At 38.6% G+C, this 19,247-nt stretch overlaps 2 protein-coding genes across 16 annotated transcripts in view; one reads left to right on the top strand and one right to left on the bottom strand.

The window, feature by feature from the left end:
* Positions 1–19,247, bottom strand: part of LOC147368940 (uncharacterized) — a 509,652-nt gene that overhangs the window by 222,842 nt on the left and 267,563 nt on the right. For 5 of the 14 annotated variants that reach the window (XR_015166963.1, XR_015166969.1, XR_015166962.1 and 2 more), the window contains one exon: positions 674–9,047. The exons of 6 other annotated variants lie outside the window; for them this stretch is intronic. Coding sequence is in view for 2 of the 8 variants with exons in the window: in XM_086410506.1 (XP_086266632.1) it covers positions 8,781–9,047 (267 nt within the window). In the remaining 6 variants the exon portion in view is untranslated. Of the gene's footprint in view, positions 1–673; positions 9,048–19,247 lie in introns of those variants that run through there. 3 more of the 14 variants (XR_015166944.1, XR_015166938.1, XR_015166937.1) reach the window with 1 other exon arrangement.
* The window catches only part of CCDC192 (coiled-coil domain containing 192), a 150,964-nt gene that overhangs the window by 14,025 nt on the left and 117,692 nt on the right, over positions 1–19,247 (top strand). For both annotated transcript variants that reach the window (XM_086410502.1, XM_086410503.1), the window contains exon 2: positions 14,998–15,105. In XM_086410502.1, the coding sequence (XP_086266628.1) occupies positions 14,998–15,105 (108 nt within the window). The remainder of the gene's footprint in view (positions 1–14,997; positions 15,106–19,247) is intronic.

Below are 19,247 nucleotides of genomic sequence, written 5' to 3'. Positions count from 1 at the left end.
TTTCCATACAAATTGTGAAATTATTTATTCTAGCTCTGTGAAGAATACCATTGGTAGCTTGATAGGGATTGCATTGAATCTGTAAATTGCTTTGGGTAGTATACTCATTTTCACTATGTTGATTCTTCCAATCCATGAACACGGTATATTTCTCCATCTATTAGTGTCCTCTTTGATTTCTTTCACCAGTGTTTTATAGTTTTCTATATATAGGTCTTTAGTTTCTTTAGGTAGATATATTCCTAAGTATTTTATTCTTTTCGTTGCAATGGTGAATGGAATTGTTTCCTTAATTTCTCTTTCTATTTTTTCATTATTAGTGTATAGGAATGCAAGGGATTTCTTTGTGTTAATTATATATCCTGCCCCACTTCAGTACTCTTGCCTGGAAAATCCCAAGGACAGAGGAGCCTGGAAGGCTGCAGTCCATGGGGTCGCTGAGGGTCGGACACGACTGAGCGACTTCACTTTCACTTTTCTCTTTCATGCATTGGAGAAGGAAATGGCAACCCACTCCAGTGTTCTTGCCTGGAGAATCCCAGGTACGGGGGAGCCTGGTGGGCTGCCGTCTATGGGGTCACACAGAGTCGGACACAACTGAAGTGACTTAGCAGCAGCAGCAACTTTACTGTATTCATTGATTAGTTCTAGTCATTTTCTGGTGGAGTCTTTAGGGTTTTCTATGTAGAGGATCATGTAATCTGCAAACAGTGAGAGTTTTACTTCTTCTTTTCCAATTTGGATTCCTTTTATTTCTTTTTCTGCTCTGATTACTGTGGACAAAACTTCTAAAACTATGTTGAATAATAATGGTGAAAGTGGGCACCCTTGTCTTGTTCCTGACTTTAGAGGAAATGCTTTCAATTTTTCACCATTGAGGGTAATGTTTGCTGTGGGTTTGTCATATATTGAAAGAAAATAACCTACAGCCCAGATTATTATACCTAGCAAGGATCTCATTCAAATATGAAGGAGAAATCAAAAGCTTTACAGACAAGCAAAAGCTGAGAGAATTCAGCACCACCAAACCAGCTCTCCAACAAATACTAAAGGATATTCTCTAGACAGGAAACACAAAAAGGGTGTATAAATTCAAACCCAAAACAATAAAGTAAATGGCAACGGGATCATACTTATCAATAATTACCTTAAACGTAAATGGGTTGAATGCCCCAACCAAAAGACAAAGATAGGCTGAATGGATACAAAAACAAGACCCCTACATATGTTGTCTACAAGAGACCCACCTCAAAACAGGGGACACATACAGACTGAAAGTGAAGGGCTGGAAAAAGATTTTCCGTGCAAATAGGGACCAAAAGAAAGCAGGAGTAGCAATATTCATATCAGATAAGTCTATTTCATAGACTTTTATAGAAATAAAAGTCTATTTCACAAAGGCTGTGAAAAGAGACAAAGAAGATCACTACATAATGATCAAAGGATCAATCCAAGAAGAAGATATAACAATTATAAATATATATGCACCCAACATAGGAGCACCGCAATATGTAAGACAAATGCTAACAAGTATGAAAGGAGAAATTAACAATAACACAATAATAGTGGGAGACCTTAATACCCTACTCACACCTATGGATAGATCAACTAAACAGAAAATTAACAAGGAAACACAAACTTTAAACGATACAATAGACCGGTTAGACCTAACTGATATCTATAGGACATTTCACCCCAAAACAATGCATTTCACCTTTTTATCAAACACACATGCAACCTTCTCCAGGATAGATCACATCCTGGGCCATAAATCTAGCCTTGGTAAATTCAGAAAAATTGAAATCATTCCAAGCATCTTTTCTGACCACAATGCAGTAAGATTAGATCTCAATTACAGGAGAAAAACTATTAAAAATTCCAACATATGCAGGCTGAACAACACGCTGCTGAATAACCAACAAATCACAGAAGAAATCAAAAAAGAAATCAAAATTTGCATAGAAACGAATGAAAATGAAAACACAACAACCCAAAACCTGTGGGACACTGTAAAAGCAGTCCTAAGGGGAAAGTTCATAGAAATACAGGCATACCTCAAGAAATAAGAAAAAAGTCAAATAATCTAACTCTACACGTAAAGCAACTAGAAAAGGAAGAAATGAAGAACCCTAGGGTTAGTAGAAGGAAAGAAATCTTAAAAATTAGGGCAGAAATAAATGCAAAAGAAACAAAAGAGACCATAGCAAAAATCAACAAAGCCAAAAGCTGGTTCTTTGAAAGGATAAATAAAATTGACAAACCATTAGCCAGACTCATCAAGAAACAAAGGGAGAAAAATCAAATCAATAAAATTAGAAATGAAAATGGAGAGATCACAACAGACAACACAGAAATACAAAGGATCATAAGAGACTACTATCAGCAATTATATAGCAATAAAATGGACAACATGGAGGAAATGGACAAATTCTTAGAAAAGTACAACTTTCCAAAACTGGACCAGGAAGAAATAGAAAATCTTAACAGACCCATCACAAGCATGGAAATTGAAACTGTAATCAGAAATCTTCCAGCAAACAAAAGCCCAGGTCCAGACGGCTTCACAGCTGAATTCTACCAAAAATTTAGAGAAGAGCTAACACCTATCCTACTCAAACTCTTCCAGAAAATTGCAGAGGAAGGTAAACTTCCAAACTCATTCTATGAGGCCACCATCACCCTAATACCAAAACCTGACAAAGATGCCACAAAAAAAGAAAACCACAGGCCAATATCACTGATGAACATAGATGCAAAAATCCTTAACAAAATTCTAGCAATCAGAATCCAACAACATATTAAAAAGATCATACACCATGACCAAGTGGGCTTTATCCCAGGGATGCAAGGATTCTTCAATATCTGCAAATCAATCAATGTAATACACCACATTAACAAATTGAAAAATAAAAGCCATATGATTATCTCAATAGATGCAGAGAAAGCCTTTGACAAAATTCAACATCCATTTATGATAAAAAAAACTCTCCAGAAAGCAGGAATAGAAGGAACATACCTCAACATAATAAAAGCTATAGATGTGCACCATTTTTAAATATCTTTATTGAATTTGTTACAATATTGTTTCTGTTCTGTTTTGGCTTTTTGGTTGCGAGGCATGTGGGATGTTAGCTCCCCTACCTGGAATCAAATCTGCACTCCCTGAATTGGAAAGTGAAGTTCTTAACCACTGGACTGCTAGGGAAGTCCCTGAGATGGTACTTCTAAGTCTCCTGTCACTGCAGCCTCTGAAAACAGAATGACCCTGCTCACCTAGCCAGATTCCATTCTATTTGGTACCTTTCACATCACTCTCATTTATGCTGAATCCTCAGGCTGCTGTGTCAGATTTGGGGAACCTAAGTCACATGCCTACAATGGGGCATGGAGGGGCAAAGGAGGCTGGAGAGGGAGCTCCTGGCTTACTCTTTGGGGAGATGGGATTCATGACGTGGGAAAAACTCCAAACAGGGAAAGACATGGCCTAACAAATGGCCACTGCAGAGTGCAAGATGAATTAGATGTAATGGTCTCGTCATTTCACAAGCAACTGTGTCCCACTGAGCAAGCTCTGCCATCTTCTCTGCCATGCCTCTTAGTAATATTTTGACTGGGAGACCTTAAAAGAAGTGGAAATTTACAGCAAAAGAGAGCTCTCTCATCTGTCCTCTGCTTACCTTATCACAATGGAATGTACTATGGAAATTGTGGCTACACTTTTATCTGATCCAAAAGGATGCATAACACATTTCTCCTTCAGATCTTGGTAGAGAGGGGAGCCTGAGCAAATGCCAGGCTGGGTTGAAGGAGGGGGAGAGACTGATCATGGAAAAGGTTTCTCATGGAACATCAAGTTCAACTAAGGATTTCCTTGCTAGGTTTTGGAAACAGCATCATTATAGTCTTCAAGTTTTTAATCACTGAAAGTTAACTTTTAAAAATTTTTTGTAAAAGTTTACTTATTTGGAGTCTAAAATTCACTGGTAGACAAAAGATTACCTTCACTTTGAACAATGTTAATCATAAATTATTTGTTGTTGACTATATACAGAATAGCAAAAATTTATTCACAAAACTAAATTTGAAAAACTTCAATTTGAGCAATAAAATTCTATCACACATAAGCTGAGGTGAAAATCCTTCTTAGAGGCATATACATTTACTGAAACACTGGGATACACTGGGAGGATGAAAACATTGTTGGTCAACATACCTAAATATTCAAAATCCAGTTGGAAATGATGTCTGAGAAAATAAATAATCCTGTCACTAAAAACTCAGTTGTACAAAGCATTATCCTTACAAACAAGGGAAGTATTTGCATTATTAAATGTCCCACTAAATCAAAATTTAAGACAAATAATATTCGGTAAATGTTTTAAACTAAAGGAATCAAAATCTTTTCCTTCATGAGAGTATTTTACTATGCTTTTTCCTTTTCTTAAATTTCACAGTTTTTATTATGTGCAATCTTTTTTGCAGTTCTTTTTCACAACAGTATTAATCACAATACTAATTCCTTCATGCCATAACTTATCTGCTCTATACATTTGTTTTATGTTATTTAAAATTTTATCTGTGATAAATATATATATGTAACATAAAATTGACCATTTTAAGCATTATTAATTTACAGTTAAGTAGTGTAAGGCATATTCATGATTTTGTGCAACTGATATGCAGAACTTTTAATTTTGCAAATCCAAAACTCTATACCTATCTATTAAATAGCAATTCCTCATTTCATCCTCTCCTTTATTTAAAAAAAAATTAAAATCATTTTTTCTGAACCTAATCAAACTTAAAAACTTTTTCACAGCAAAGGAAAACACAAACAAAATGAAAACACAGCCCACAGAATGGGAGAAACTATTTATAAATGAAGCAATCAACAAGGGATTAATCTCCAAAATGTACAAACAGCTTATGTAGCTTAATATCAAAGAAACAAACAATTCAATCAAAAAATGGGCAGAAGATCTAAATAGACATGTCTCCAATGAAGACATACAGGTAGCCAAAAAACACATGAAAAGATGCTCAACATCACTAATTACTAGAGAAATGCAAATCAAAACTATAATGAGGTATCACCTCACACCAGTCAGAATGGCCATTATCAAAAACTCAAATTACAAATGCTGGATATAGTGTGGAGAAAAGGGAAATCTCTTTGGTGGGAATGTAATTGATACAGCCACTACAGAGAATAAGACAGAGGTTCCTTAAAAAAACTAAAAGAAGAGCTACCATATGATCCAGCCATCCCACTCCGGGCATATATCCAGAGAAAACCATAATTAGAAAAGATAACATATACCCCGATGTTCATTGCAATACTACTTACAATAACCAGGACATGGAAGCAACCTTTCAATTCATCAACAGAGGAATGGATAAAGAAAATGTGCTACATATATACAATGGAATATTCCTCAGCTATAAAAAAGAAAAAAAAATACCCATTTGCAGCAACATGATAGATTTCAAGACTGTCATATTGAGTAAAGAGAGTCAGAGAAAGAAAAATATCATAGGATATCACTTCTACATGGAATCTGAAAAAGGGTATAAGTGAGCTTATCTGCAAGGCAGAAACAGACTCACAGACTTAGAAAACAAACTTATGGTTACAAGAACCAGGCTTCCCTGGAGTGTATGTTACTTGCTCTACTGTCCAAAGAGAAGAGCCATTCTGATTTTTTTGAGTCTGGGGCATGTCTCTAGGAAGAGCAGATTATTTGCTTGTTTATCTGCATGATTTACAATAGAGGCAACAAATAGAAGGGAAGTTAGGGGTGGGATGAACTGGGAGACTGGTACTGACGTATATACACTACTATATATAAAATAGACAACTAATAAGGATCTACTATACAGCACAGGGAACTCTTCTCAATACTCTGTAATGACGTATATGGGAAAAGAACTTAAAAAAGAGTGGATGTATGTAAAACTGATTCGTTTTACTGTACACCCAAAACTTACACATTATTGTGAATAAACTATACTCTAGTAAAAATTAATTAGTAAAAAGAGATAGCAGCAAATGTTATAAACATTGAAGCAATTTGAAAAATGGGTCAGGGTATCCACAGACAGAGGGGGAAATTATGTTTTAAAGTCTCTGAAAACATTCTACTAATGTTTTGGTAGATGCCTATAGCATGGATAAAACTCAAGACAAATTGTTCATAAAACTATACAATACATAATGTTTTAATACCTACCAACATCGGAAATACATTCAATCCTTCTCATTAGCAAGTGCTAATCAATGAGGAATAATCAAAGGTTACAGTTCTCAAGATATTTCTTATACACCTTGATTATTAACCAAGAATCACCGAAAATACCCAGTGCTGCTTGTTTTTCTTTCAGCAACATCTAACACTAATTCAGAATTACTCTCCCTGCTCCCAGTGATTTCCGTACAAACCCAGTCTAAATTGATTTATTGGGGAAGATCAATCAGCAGATGTTTGGCAAGCGGAAGGTGCAATGTGCACTGGCCCACCTTGATCGTGCAGAAAAGACAAAATAAGACAATGCACACAAAGCTGTTGACTTTAGCCCCCGGGTTTCAAAGATACCATCTCATGTGAAGACATGAACTCATTACTAATGCTTAACAGCTGGTTTCATCTCTGATGTTGAAAAAATGCTTTTTCCCTCTGACAGTAAACGAACTGGAAAGAAAAGCCATTATAAATATAAGATAAATCACATGAAAGCTCTATGAAAAGCTTACTTATTCCAGAGTAAAGAAATTCACATCAATGGCAAAACAACTGAAAACGTTTATCAGCTACGTGTGCTGTTTGTGGCAGACCCTATTAGCTGCCTCCCCAGCCTCTCTCGTCACCTCTTCCTTGCTGATAAAATATGTATTTGGTTGTTTATAATGAACTGGAGTCCAAGAAATAATCATGATTTATACAGAAAAAAAAAATCACTTTTAACAGCAAATCACCTTGCTACATCCTTTCTCTTTTTCTATTATGAAAGAAATATATTCTCATTATTAAAATCTTTACTTCACAGTCAACATGACAAATTTACTAGTGTGGCTCAGTTACAAGAACCACGCTTCCCTGGAGTGTATGTTACTTGCTCTACTGTCCAAAGAGAAGAGCCATTCTGATTTTTTTGAGTCTGGGGCATGTCTCTAGGAAGAGCAGATTATTCGCTTGTTTATCTGCATGATTTACAATAGAGGCAACAATAACATATTCATACCCTCATTCATTAACATGTTATTTTATTTTAGGATACAGAGTAAAGGTGCTGGAATACACTATTCCCTCTAAACAAGGAATTTATAATTTGGGTTACACAAATAGCATTGATAAAAACACTTAAGCAACTTGAAAGTAAATGCAAAATTGTGTACTTATCGTGTGTGTGTGTGTGTGTGTGTGTGCGTGCGAAAGCATGTACAAAGGCTTTTTTTTTTTCTGGTAAGGAAATTGATAGATATCATTTGTTAGTCAAAGAGGTCTGTGATACCCAAAGTTTTAAGAAATCCACCCATGAAAATCAAAATGCCAGAGGGCTATTTTAAGTCACAGAACACATTCTGTAATATAATATGAACCCAAATTCAGGTCTCCTGTAACCCAGAACCTGTTTTACTGCTAATTTTAATTTAAATGATAAAAGATACAAACTATTTCCTAGGTCCCTTTTCTCCTCTAATATTATCCGTTCACAGTCTGTGAGAACTTATCAAGCACTATTGTTTGAGATAGACCTGGGGTATTTGAAAATAAGTTAGAACTTCTCTTACCTCCTCCTAACATCTGCTAGAATCCTCATCAAGGAGAAAAGAACAGGCCCCAAAGCACAGAGTAATATATTATGAGTGAGCATAAAAATGTTCAATTAACCAAATTTTTGACATTCATTTTCACATAAAACTAAATCCAGGACTTTTGTATTGGAGAGAAATTCTAAACTGAGTGTCTGGTGAGGGTGTTAATCCTGAATGTCTGGTTACAACCTATTTCCCCATCGCTTAGCACAGTACCTGGCAAATGGTGAACCCTCAGTAAATCTTTTTTGAACTTAAATGAATTGAATCACTTTCAGTTGAACTAAAATTAGTTGGCCTATTAAGAGTTTTAGGTAAGCCATTATTTAAAGTTATATTTATGAAGCTATCATATGTTATATGGCCATTTCTCTTTAACTTTTGTGCCAACAATCTTTTTAAAAATTAAAACCTGAATCAACGATTCCTTTCAAACACCTTTTTCTTCTGCTCTATCGGTGATGCTATGGAAATGGAAAAGAAGTTAACCTTTCACAGGTTGTAAAGGTCGATCTTGTAAAAGGTCGACCTTTACAAGTGTGGGGTTTTGTCCAGAATAACAGTATCTTGGAACTGTGCTAAAGTGACTTGATATTGAATTCAAGTCCATCTTGGACTTAGTCCAGGGGAATTCAGGGAACATAGTTCTGGAATAGCCACCTGACAAAACATTCAATGTATAATTTATCAGAGGTCACTTAGATAGAAGGTCTCTATGCTTTTAGATTTTATAAACCAGTAAGAATTTCCATCAAAAAATAATTGGTTAGTTCTTGTAGGACTGCCAATTTTTCCATTTTTTTTCAAGACAAAAAAAAAAAAAAAACAAAGAGTAAAACACAGTAATTCCCATGTACTATCACTGCCATTTGTTAAAGCTACATCAACACAAACATATACAGAACGATCATAATCTCAGAATAAAGGACAGTCCTCTAAATAGAATAAACCTGGCTTCATGAAAAATTCACAAAGTCTTTTTCAAAAGTTTGCTTTCATCCGTTTCTTGCTGACTGGTGAAAATGTTATCACAAATCAACACTGATCTATGGGCTGGCATTTGGGAACCACTAACAGAATTAGACCCTTTCAGCCTGAGCTTTCTTTGGTGCTCCCTCCATATCCACTCTCCACACTTGCCCCACTTGCTGTTTCCAGGGAGCTGGTCCCTCTGGACTTGCTGTTGAGGTCCTCTTGCCCTCTGGCTTCTCATTGGGTTCAGCCCAAGGAACATCTAGACAGAAGTACAGCAGGTGAGAGGAGAGGAGGGTCAGGCTATTTATCTCACTGGTCCACACACCACCACTGCCTAGACACAGGTTGGCAGCAGCTGTATTTCTCTGCCCAAGACCTCAGTGTACAGGATGGCCCTCCCTGCAAGCTCTCTTTCTAGATCCTGTGACAACACTCCTACATTACCTCTCCCCCTACTCTTCAGGTCAAGGTAAGACAGAGTCTCTTCGCATCTGGGTAAGGGCAGCAGGGGGTGGAGGGGCTGTCTCTCCATCCTTGGTTGACCCTTACCTGCACTCTCACCATTCCTTTCATCAAACTACCCTCCATCTCTTTAACTATGTTTCCTTCTGAAACCTGACCAATGCACTTAAAGACGAAAAAACTAAAGCCTTAAGAATGGGCTTCCCTGGTGAAGACGCAGGAGTTGCATTTTCAATCCCTGAGTCGGGAAGATGCCCTGGAGAAGGAAATGGCAACCCACTCCAGTATTCTTGCCTGGAAATTCCACGGACAGAGGAGCCTGGTGGTCTGCAGTACGTGGCATCGCAAAGAGTTGGACATCACTTAGCAACTAAAGAAGTGAAGCCCCAGAGTCATATAGCCTGGGTCACAGTCAGTGAGTCAGGTTAGTTCTACAACTCCAGTGTGGTCTTCCAGATTCCAGGCAGAGTTCTCCTTAGTCAGAGCTCATCCATCATCCTCCCATGACCATCTCCTCTGAGGTCATACAGATGAGCACTTTCTAGAAACTCTTTCCACCAGGCTTGGACAATAGATGTAGTTGGTTCATGTTTCAAATTTAAATATTTTATTTAGTGATTAATGACACAACTTCAACCACAGAGAAATACTGTTTTCACTTCATAGTTGGAATCAGGAAAACTGAATTGTTAAATAGTTGCCTAAATCAGATCAGATCAGATCAGATCAGTCACTCAGTCATGTCCGACTCTTTGCGACCCCATGAATCGCAGCATGCCAGGCCTCCCTGTCCATTACCAACTCCCGGAGTTCACTCAGACTCATGTCCATCGAGTCAGTGATGCCATCCAGTCATCTCATCCTCTGTCGTCCCCTTCTCCTCCTGCCCCCAATCCCTCCCAGCATCAGAGTCTTTTCCAATGAGTCAAGTCTTCGCATCAGGTGGCCAAAGTACTGGAGTTTCAGCTTTAGCATCATTCCTTCCAAAGAAATCCCAGGGCTGATCTCCTTCAGAATGGACTGGTTGGGTCTCCTTGCAGTCCAAGGGACTCTCAAGAGTCTTCTCCCACACCACAGTTCAAAAGCATCAATTCTTCGGTGCTCAGTCTTCTTCACAGTTCAACTCTCACATCCATACATGACCACAGGAAAAACCATAGTCTTGACTAGACGAACCTTTGTTGACAAAGTAATGTCTCTGCTTTTGAATATGCTATCTAGGGGTCATAACTTTCCTTTCAAAGAGTAAGCGTCTTTTAATTTCATGGCTGCAGTCTCCATCTGCAGTGATTTTGGAGCCCGGAGAGATAAAGTCTGACACTGTTTCCACTGTTTCCCCATCTATTTCCCATGAAGTGATGGGACCGGATGCCATGATCTTCGTTTTCTGAATGCTGAGCTTTAAGCCAACTTTTTCGCTCTCCACTTTCACCTTCATCAAGAGGAACCTTGAGTTCCTCTTCACTTTCTGCCATAAGGGTGGTGTCATCTGCATATCTGAGGTTATTGATATTTCTCCCAGCATTCTTGATTCCAGCTTGTGTTTCTTCCAGTCCAGCGTTTCTCATGATGTACTCTGCATATAAGTTAAATAAACCGGGTGACAATATACAGCCTTGGCAAATTAGCCTAAGAAGCTATCGCAAAAGCTAAGCACAGAAGGGCATGAGAGGGACCAGCTTTCCACTGTAAAATGAATTCTGATGACTACAGATTGAGGGAGGAGTAGAAAAAAATCTGCCCGGAGGTAAGGGGCTGAGTTGAGGGGCTGAGGGAAGACTTTAATCTATGTGAGAAATATAAGCAGGTCCTAGAAGGGTAAGGCAGTTTAGGGCGCTTGTTGCTTGTCAAGCTGTGGGAAAGAGGAGTAGGGCCACAGTAATAAATAACACAAGACATCAAGCAGGAAGCTTAACTGTTGCAGAATGTGTTGAAAGCATGTTTTATCTGGCAGGAAGTTACTGGACCACTAGGCAGGGGCTGCTGCTAGAGCCCTGGACGTTAGTTGCTCCAGATTGCTAGAAACATTTAATTGTCTTAAACTGACTCACTGCAAAATGCTCTTCTGTAAAGGCAGAAGGCCATAACCACATCTTTATTTAGCAACTTTGCTTTTAAAGAAATGCACTCACATATTTAATATATTAACTTTGTTCTAATTGCATACTTGACTGAATTTCCCACTGCTGTGGTTTAATCATTTGCTGTTACAGAAATGTCTTAATGGGAACTTTCTTTTGCTAGGGTTTAAAAATTAGTTAGAAAGTTTTAAACATCAAATGATTCTCTCTAGAGGAATTAGAATACAATCAGTACTAAGAATATTAATTGAGTACTTCATCTGTCCAAGCAGTTACCTGATTTATGTCATTTAATCCTCACATCGACCCTGCCATCATCACCCAACCCACACCCACCGCCTAGCCCTCTGCTGTGCCGTCTGGGCCCTGACCTTGGCATGCAGACTTGATCTGGGGCTCTCATCCCAGTCAGTGTTCTAAGCTGGATACTTGGAAAGTACTGCTCAAAGGAGTCACTGTTACAGCCTCTCAGCATGAAGGACTGCTCCATCTGGTGCGGTCACCTTCTCTGACTGCTGAGCCTTCAGTCAATCAACAACTCTTTATTGAGTTCCTAGTAAATGCTCAGGGTAGTGCTATCTGGCTGTTGCAGGCGGGTGTCTTTCTAAGTGCTGCACGTGGATTCAGAGGCAGGTGAAAGATTTCAGTGAATCAGAGGTCTTGAACCAGTCCTGAAGGGTGAAAGGGGTCTCTATGGCTGAGGAAGATCAAGGTCATTGTAAGACAGAAACATAATGACTCAGAAATAGGGACAGGAACAATGAAAAGATACTGAGTTGGGTTAGAGAAATCAAGAAAAATTAAATTAGAACAAAGGATAGGTTTTCCTCCAAATTCTCAAATGAGGAACCTTTGTAGCTAAAAAGGAAATTTACTCTTACAGTGTTGCAGAAGGTTCCTCATCTAGTATACTGTCCACTCTAACACAAGAGCGTAATAATCAAGTGTCTTGACTGTAACCAAAAGTTCATGGAATTTTTAATATTCTGTAATATTCTTTTACTTTGACCATCCTGATTATCTTAGGTACATGCACTTATATTACTGATAGATATTTAGGTAGAAATTTTTAGGACAAAGAGTAGAAATTAAAGGCTGGAATACCCATTGAAGTGCTGGAGTTTACCATTTGAAAATCCACAGACAGACTCAATCCCCAATCACCTATATATATATCATACATTTTTACTTTTGATTAAAGTAGTTGATGAGGGACTCATATTAATCACCAAGGCAGTTTTGTGTTCATAAGAAACATAAATTGCTTTATATACAGTGTGTCCACATGTACCTGAGGAGAAAGAACTTAATGATGTAAATCCCACCTTTCTGCTCTTATATCACTGCATCCTGCAAAACAGGGACAACGACCAACTACACCTGTTTACACTCCCTGAAAATAGACATCTACCTCCAAAACGCCCAACCCCAGGTATTTACTTACTTCTGAGATTCCTTGTGTGCATGCTCAGTCCTGTCCGACTCTGCAATTTCATGGAGTATAACCTACCAGGCACCTCTGTCCTTGGGATTCTCCAGGCAAGAATATTGGAGTGGGTTGCTATGCCCTCTTCCATGGGATCTTCCTGACCCAGGGATCAAACCATGTCTCCTGCTTTGGCAGGTGGATTCTTTACCACTGAGCCACCTGGAAAGCCTTATTTCTGAGATTATTCTTGATTTAATCTGTAGTCTTTTGTTTCGTTAATGGAGGTGTCTCCTATTAAAAAGTGCTTGACTTTTTGTAAGCCATTTTTACTCCAAAGTAGGTACATTCATGGCTCTTTCCCTTAAAGGAGAGGGGGCAGGAAGGCAAGTCAGGGAATGGGGAGTGACGACTGGGGTAAAGGTACAGAAGACACGCTTTGTACTCCTCACAGTTTGCTCAGGACGCTCCCTGTTCTGTAACATACGATGCTGTCTTAAATCTACCTGTACAAAAAGCCCTATGCTATTTAATAACAGTCCCCAGTCAAACCTGTTTCATTTGGCTTTGACTTGTAATGGTTTTGTTTTACTGGAAATGGTTGTCCTTTCTGGCAGGGAAAATTAGGGATGTTTGGAGAAAAAGACCTAGAAAAGTAGATTAGATGATCTTGCTGGGTTTACTCATAACGATTTTTAAAACTTCCTCTTGAGGTCAAATACTAGACAAGAAGATTCTCCTTGGAAATAGTGATCTAGATCAGGGACCCTTAGTTGTTTTTTTTAAAAATAGTTTGGACTCTCAACAATTTCCCCTTTAGGCATAAAATGTTTTGCTAGATAAACTACCTAAAAGTATAAATACACAACAATTTTGTTTTGCAGGTCATGTTTTGAGATGTTTTAGACTGACTCTTGAAATTATTAGAATCATGTATGGGAGACTGAAAGTTATTGGTTCATCCCTGAATAGATAATATCACTGTTCATCTATTAGAATATCACTGTTCTCACCCAAAATGTTTACTCACCAAAGGCTGACCTGGGGGAAAGTATACAGTCTTGTGCGACTTAGGAGCCATGCTCTTTTTGAGACAGAACATTTTTTTGCCCCTCATCCCATGTAGTTTCAGTTTTATTAGAGGTCCATGGCAAGGCTTTAAGGTTCGGAGGATGGTATGAACAATTATAGGAACTGAATGAATGCCTTATTTTTATGGCTGGTTCCATTTACCACCAGATGGCTCTATTGTATCGTCAGGAAATGCACATATGTGTAAAATTGGTGGGCTCCTAGACCAAAGGGAAAATAAAGCAGCAGTTTTTGGGTTTTTTTTTTTAATATGTAGGAACACAATTCTTTCTTTACTCTGGAGATAATTGGAAGCAGCTGCAGCAGCCTGAACATTCACAAGAAAACAGGACATACCCAAGGATATAGGAACATCAGAATCCTAACACCAATGGGGTTTTCCTTTGACATTTCCACAGTGCTGTGTATTTATTAATTAATTGTCTCAATGGCCAAAGAGTAGTCAGGAAGTGCCCTAGCCTTAGTAGTGCTAGTAAGTGATAATTCCATACCAACTTTGCATACTCTTTGCTTGTACATGAGAAACAGCGACTTTAGAACAATTTTGAGAGACAAAGACTACACATCTGGTGATTTGAGTCATATTAGCAATGATCTGGGGATGTATACTCTGATTCTAAACCATGTGGTATCTTTGCTTTAATGGAACGTGTGATAAGAAGGTGATAATCAAAGGAAACAAAAGTTTCCCTGAGTTGAAATGACTAAGATAGGTGAATGTTAAAAAAAAAAAAAAAATGTAGGCATACTAGGTGACATCTCTTACTGGGAATGTGAAATTTGGTTTTAACCTCTTGAAAAATATTTATATCAGAAATAAAAGTTGCACATTAACCAAATTTCAACATGGATATTTTATTCTACAAATATCCATGTTGAAATTTGGTTAATGTGCAACTTTTATTTCTGATATAAATATAGTTGTTCATTGTTCATTAATATGCACTTTTTAACTCTGCCTTTAGACTCTAAACTGTTAAATAACACTATTGTCTTTATAACATTTCATTATTTTATTGCTATGTTGAAGAAGAAAAGGAGATGATGTATGTGAGTTTATTAAGCCTGTCCTTAGTCCACAGAGTTGTTTGAGATGCATTCAGGAAACCACCCATGTCAAAAAGTAATACTTGGTTATTGTTTTAAAGAAAGGGTCCCTGGAAACTGAACAGATGGCGTTTACTTTGGCACAACTCAAGACCTTGGAGATTTGCCTGAAGGAAGCAGAAGAAAAGGCTAAAGTCTTATCCGAACAGGTAATACTTGTCACTGGGACTGGAAATATACGTTCCTCAGTGTGCAATAGAGCGAGGAAAATCTAAATACGTGTTTCAACCTCTGTACCTACTGATACACACACACACACACACACAGCATTTCATTCAGTTCAGTTATTACAATAATCACTTTAATCTGTATGGACCTTTTGAGCCTTTAAAACTTCTCTTACATTTTTGTATTTTGTTTTCATTCACCACAGCCCATGAGCTAGGAAAGCCATCTTTAAGCGAGTAGACTTCTGAAATAAGTGAAACATATTTGTATTATAAACAGATAAAACCTATAGGAAACCCACAGGAGCAACTTTTTCCAATTATGTGAAGAAAGAGAGTTTTTCAAATATTGGCATCCCTCTTAGGTTTTGAAAACCACAGAGGCAAAACAGATAACAGGTGAAGCATAGCTTCGTCTGGGCAGTCAGGTAGGTCATCAGCACACTCACCAGGTCTATTTCAGAGACACTGAGCATGACTATCAGTAAAGCTCAGACCATTTCCTGACACCGTTACGCTTTGCAAACAGTATAGTGTATATGGCACAAATCCTGCTGTTACTCTGGCCCTTCCCCTTGGGGAGAGGGCACTGGGCCAAGAGTCTGGGTCCTCCTACAGGGCTCTGGTGCTCACTGTTGGTGGCAGTCAGTGGAATAAAAAGGACAGAGACCTTGAAATGTTACATTGATTTATCATGGATTGAGCCATTTTGCTAGTAAATTTTTAGAAACTTTCAAAAAACAATTTTGAGTTTTTAATAACAAGGGTCTATACAGCAAAAGTTGAGTACAATAGAATTTTACAAGAATTTTTGCAGAGACTAGGGGAGAAATGTGTTAAATACAATTAACATGTAATGTAGAAAGTGAAGTGAAGTGCTAGTGGCTAAGTCATGTCCAAATCTTTTGCGACCCCATGAACTGCAGTCTGCCAGGCTCCTCTGTCCACAGGATTTTCCAGGCAAGAATACTGGAGTGTGTAGTCATTCTCTTCTGTAGGGGATCTTCCACCCAGAGATCGAACCTGGGTCTCTTGCATTGCAGGCAGAATATTTACCTTCTGAGCGACCAGCGAACATAGGTAATATAGGGATACGTGCATAAATGGCCTCCATTTTTTTCTACATACCAAAAATGTACTCTCTTACTTTGGAATGTGTTAACTGCTGGCTGCCTAAATGTGATATATGCAACGGGTCACAGGAGCCATCCATCAATTAATGAAACAGTGGTATCCCCAGGCCCAGTCCCACTGGGGAGATTCCATCTCACTCACATGCCTTAACCTGGCTTGCCAACTGGTCTTCTTTTTTAAACCACTCATAAAAAGCAATGGAGAATGAAACAGCAACCCACTTCAGTATTTTTGCCTGGAGAATCCCTTGGACAGAGGAGCCTGGCAGGCTACAGTCCATGGGGTCAGAAGAGTCGGACACAACTTAGCTACTAAGCCATAAAAAGCAAGCTTCAAATTGTGGCAAAATTTGAATTACAAAGATTTTTTTATAGTGCTAAACATGAGGTACCATTGCAAAGTATAAAAAGCAAGGATTTCAGAGCATGCAAACCTGGAAGAAACTGGTAACAGCGAACTGAGGGCACCCTTGCTGGCATTAGGTTTCACTAAGAAGATGTACTTTTACTTTGTAATTGAATGTCTTTTAATGCTTTTAATAATTTAAATCAGTAAAATTCAACTCACCCATGAAAGTCCTCATCCCTTTTGTTCTTTATAAAATATCTTTATCCAATGCAACTAGTCCCTAATATTTAAGATTCTTAACTAGATGATCCCTTTATGTAACATCAAACACTCAGATACTTCTGTTCAGTGTTTAGCAGATTAATTGTGTAAAATGGAAACTGGATTTCACCATTTCTTTGTAACTGCCATGAGTGAGTTACCAGTTAGCTGTTTGGGGAAAGAAAGATATGCAAAGCTTTTCTACCCTAGTAGCTCACAATCAAAAGAATCACAGTAAGGGCTGGAGAGTGAAAATAGGTGTTTGTCTGGCTCCCACATAGACTGCAAAATAGCATTAATATGCAGGATCTGTATGTGTTATTTTCCTGAAGTATTGCCCCTGGAGTTGCCAAATTTGTATACAACCAAGGGAATTTAATTGGAAGTTGGCAATGGTGTGAGGCAAAGGAGAACATTACATGTGAAAAAAAGCCCATTACAGGCATTTTTAATATTACATTTTTAATTAAGTTGAGTATTTTATTAGATTTGGCTGTCTCCACTGTTGCTGTTGAAACAGGTTAATCAAATGCAGACACTAGTCTCAGAGGATTTACTCCTGAAATTTTTGCTTTCTTCAGTGTTTCCGTTTACTCTTATTCTTGATGAGTTAAAACTGTAACAACATTTGCTTTCCCCCTATTTTTAAATTCAGTAGACGTTTTAAAAATGGGATGACAGAAGGATAGGGAAAGGTAAGAGTACCTTTCTTAAAGCTGAGAGAGGAGGAGATTTCTGAATGGGACACCTGTCTCAAACAATCAAACGTTTGTCCACTGGGTGCCACTGTCTTCCTTGCCAGGCTAGGCCACTTTGTGGTTGCAAAAAGAGAAATTGTCTTTAGTGGTCCAGACAGTGGGGGGTGTGTGTGTGTATGTGGAGTATATTTTTCCTGTTTACATGTATACATATTAAGTCTTCTTTTAAATACCATTAATTTAGGATTTGTCACAAGGAAGGCGGGAACACTAGCTAGCTTTCATTGGTAATCCAGATCATTTTGTCAGCCCTGTGGTTGGACACTGGCCAGATGGGCTGGCCTGGTGGGCTAGAAACAAATGGGGAGAGGAGAGGAAATGTTGAGGACAAAAATTTGTGCTGAAGCTAAGGAGTGGAAGCTTGTGGTACTGTCAATCACTGGGTCCTGCCTCTGAGAAAAGGGTAGATGTTGATGTTATTATAGTTTAATGCTCTTAGCGTTGCACATAGTACCAACCCAGACAGATGCCTCAGAATTTATCTATACTAAGCACGTGAGTCTGAGTGAACTCCGGGAGTTGGTGATGGACAGGGAGGCCTGGCGTGCTACAATTCATGGGGTCACAAAGAGTTGGACACGACTGAGCGACTGAACTGAACTGAAGCACTTGTAGGTCCTGGGTCTCAGTTTACTTAAACTGAATCTTCTTAGGGTCACTTCCAGTAAGACCTCTGCTGGTTCACTATGCAAAAGAAGAAACTTAGAAATAGTGAGGAAGAAAGGAGTTTGTGGCACTTCCTCTGTGAGGTCACACAGAAAACAGACTTCTTTGTTGGTTTCCCTTAGCTAACAATTATTCTTTATTTCTCTTTAGTCATGTCACTAGTGTCAAAAGAAATATGAGATCAGGATAATTTACAATTAGACTTTTAATCCGGGCTGTTCACAGCTCTCAGAAATAAGTTTGCAGCAAGTCAATGGGCCAGAGGGAGAAAGGGACATAAGAATCCACCTCTTGTCCTGGGTAATAATGGTAAGTAATTCAAAACATTGCCAAGTTTTGCTAAAGAAAACACTTACTTAAATTTTCTGTAGGTTACGATCAGTGGGAGGAAAGGTCTGGAAATTAGGTAGTATATAAAAGACTAGAAGGAGGAATGGGAGTGAAGGAAAAGACTTAAGGAGGAGAAACGAAGAGTAAAAAGTTTTCAGGAAAAACTCATAAAAGAGCAGGTTTTGCCTGGGTGCTGGTTTCTATCAGCGATGCACATGAGGAGGGACAAAAGGAAAGGGCTCAGGGACTGCAATTTACAACCACACAGGAGCAAAGAAACCCCATAGCTTTTATGCTAAGAAATTGTCAGGAAAAGCCACAGTTTCACAATGGAGCACAGATCCAGAGATCTCAGAGCACAGAGGGACGCCGCCGGCCAGTTCCTGAGCTGCTTCCTCTGGCAACAGCGCTAGTCCCGTCTCTCATTCATCATCAGTCTCTGGTTCCCGGCTTCCAGCAGCAGACCCAGGAGAGTTCGGGGTTTGCTTCTGCTCCACTACTTGCTAGCTTTATAACCTTGAGCAGTTCACTTAGTCTCTCTGAGTCAAAGCTATCTTCTGTAGAAGAAGGTAAGCACACTGGTTTCATCGGGCTGTTGTGAGCTTTGAGTGACTGTACCTGGTTCTT

Source organism: Bos grunniens, chromosome 7, assembly GCF_055505025.1.
Source record: "Bos grunniens cultivar Pamir isolate PY7600 chromosome 7, Bosgru_T2T1.0, whole genome shotgun sequence".
Taxonomy (NCBI): Eukaryota; Metazoa; Chordata; class Mammalia; order Artiodactyla; family Bovidae; genus Bos; species Bos grunniens.
This window is presented reverse-complemented; position numbering and strand designations above follow the sequence as displayed.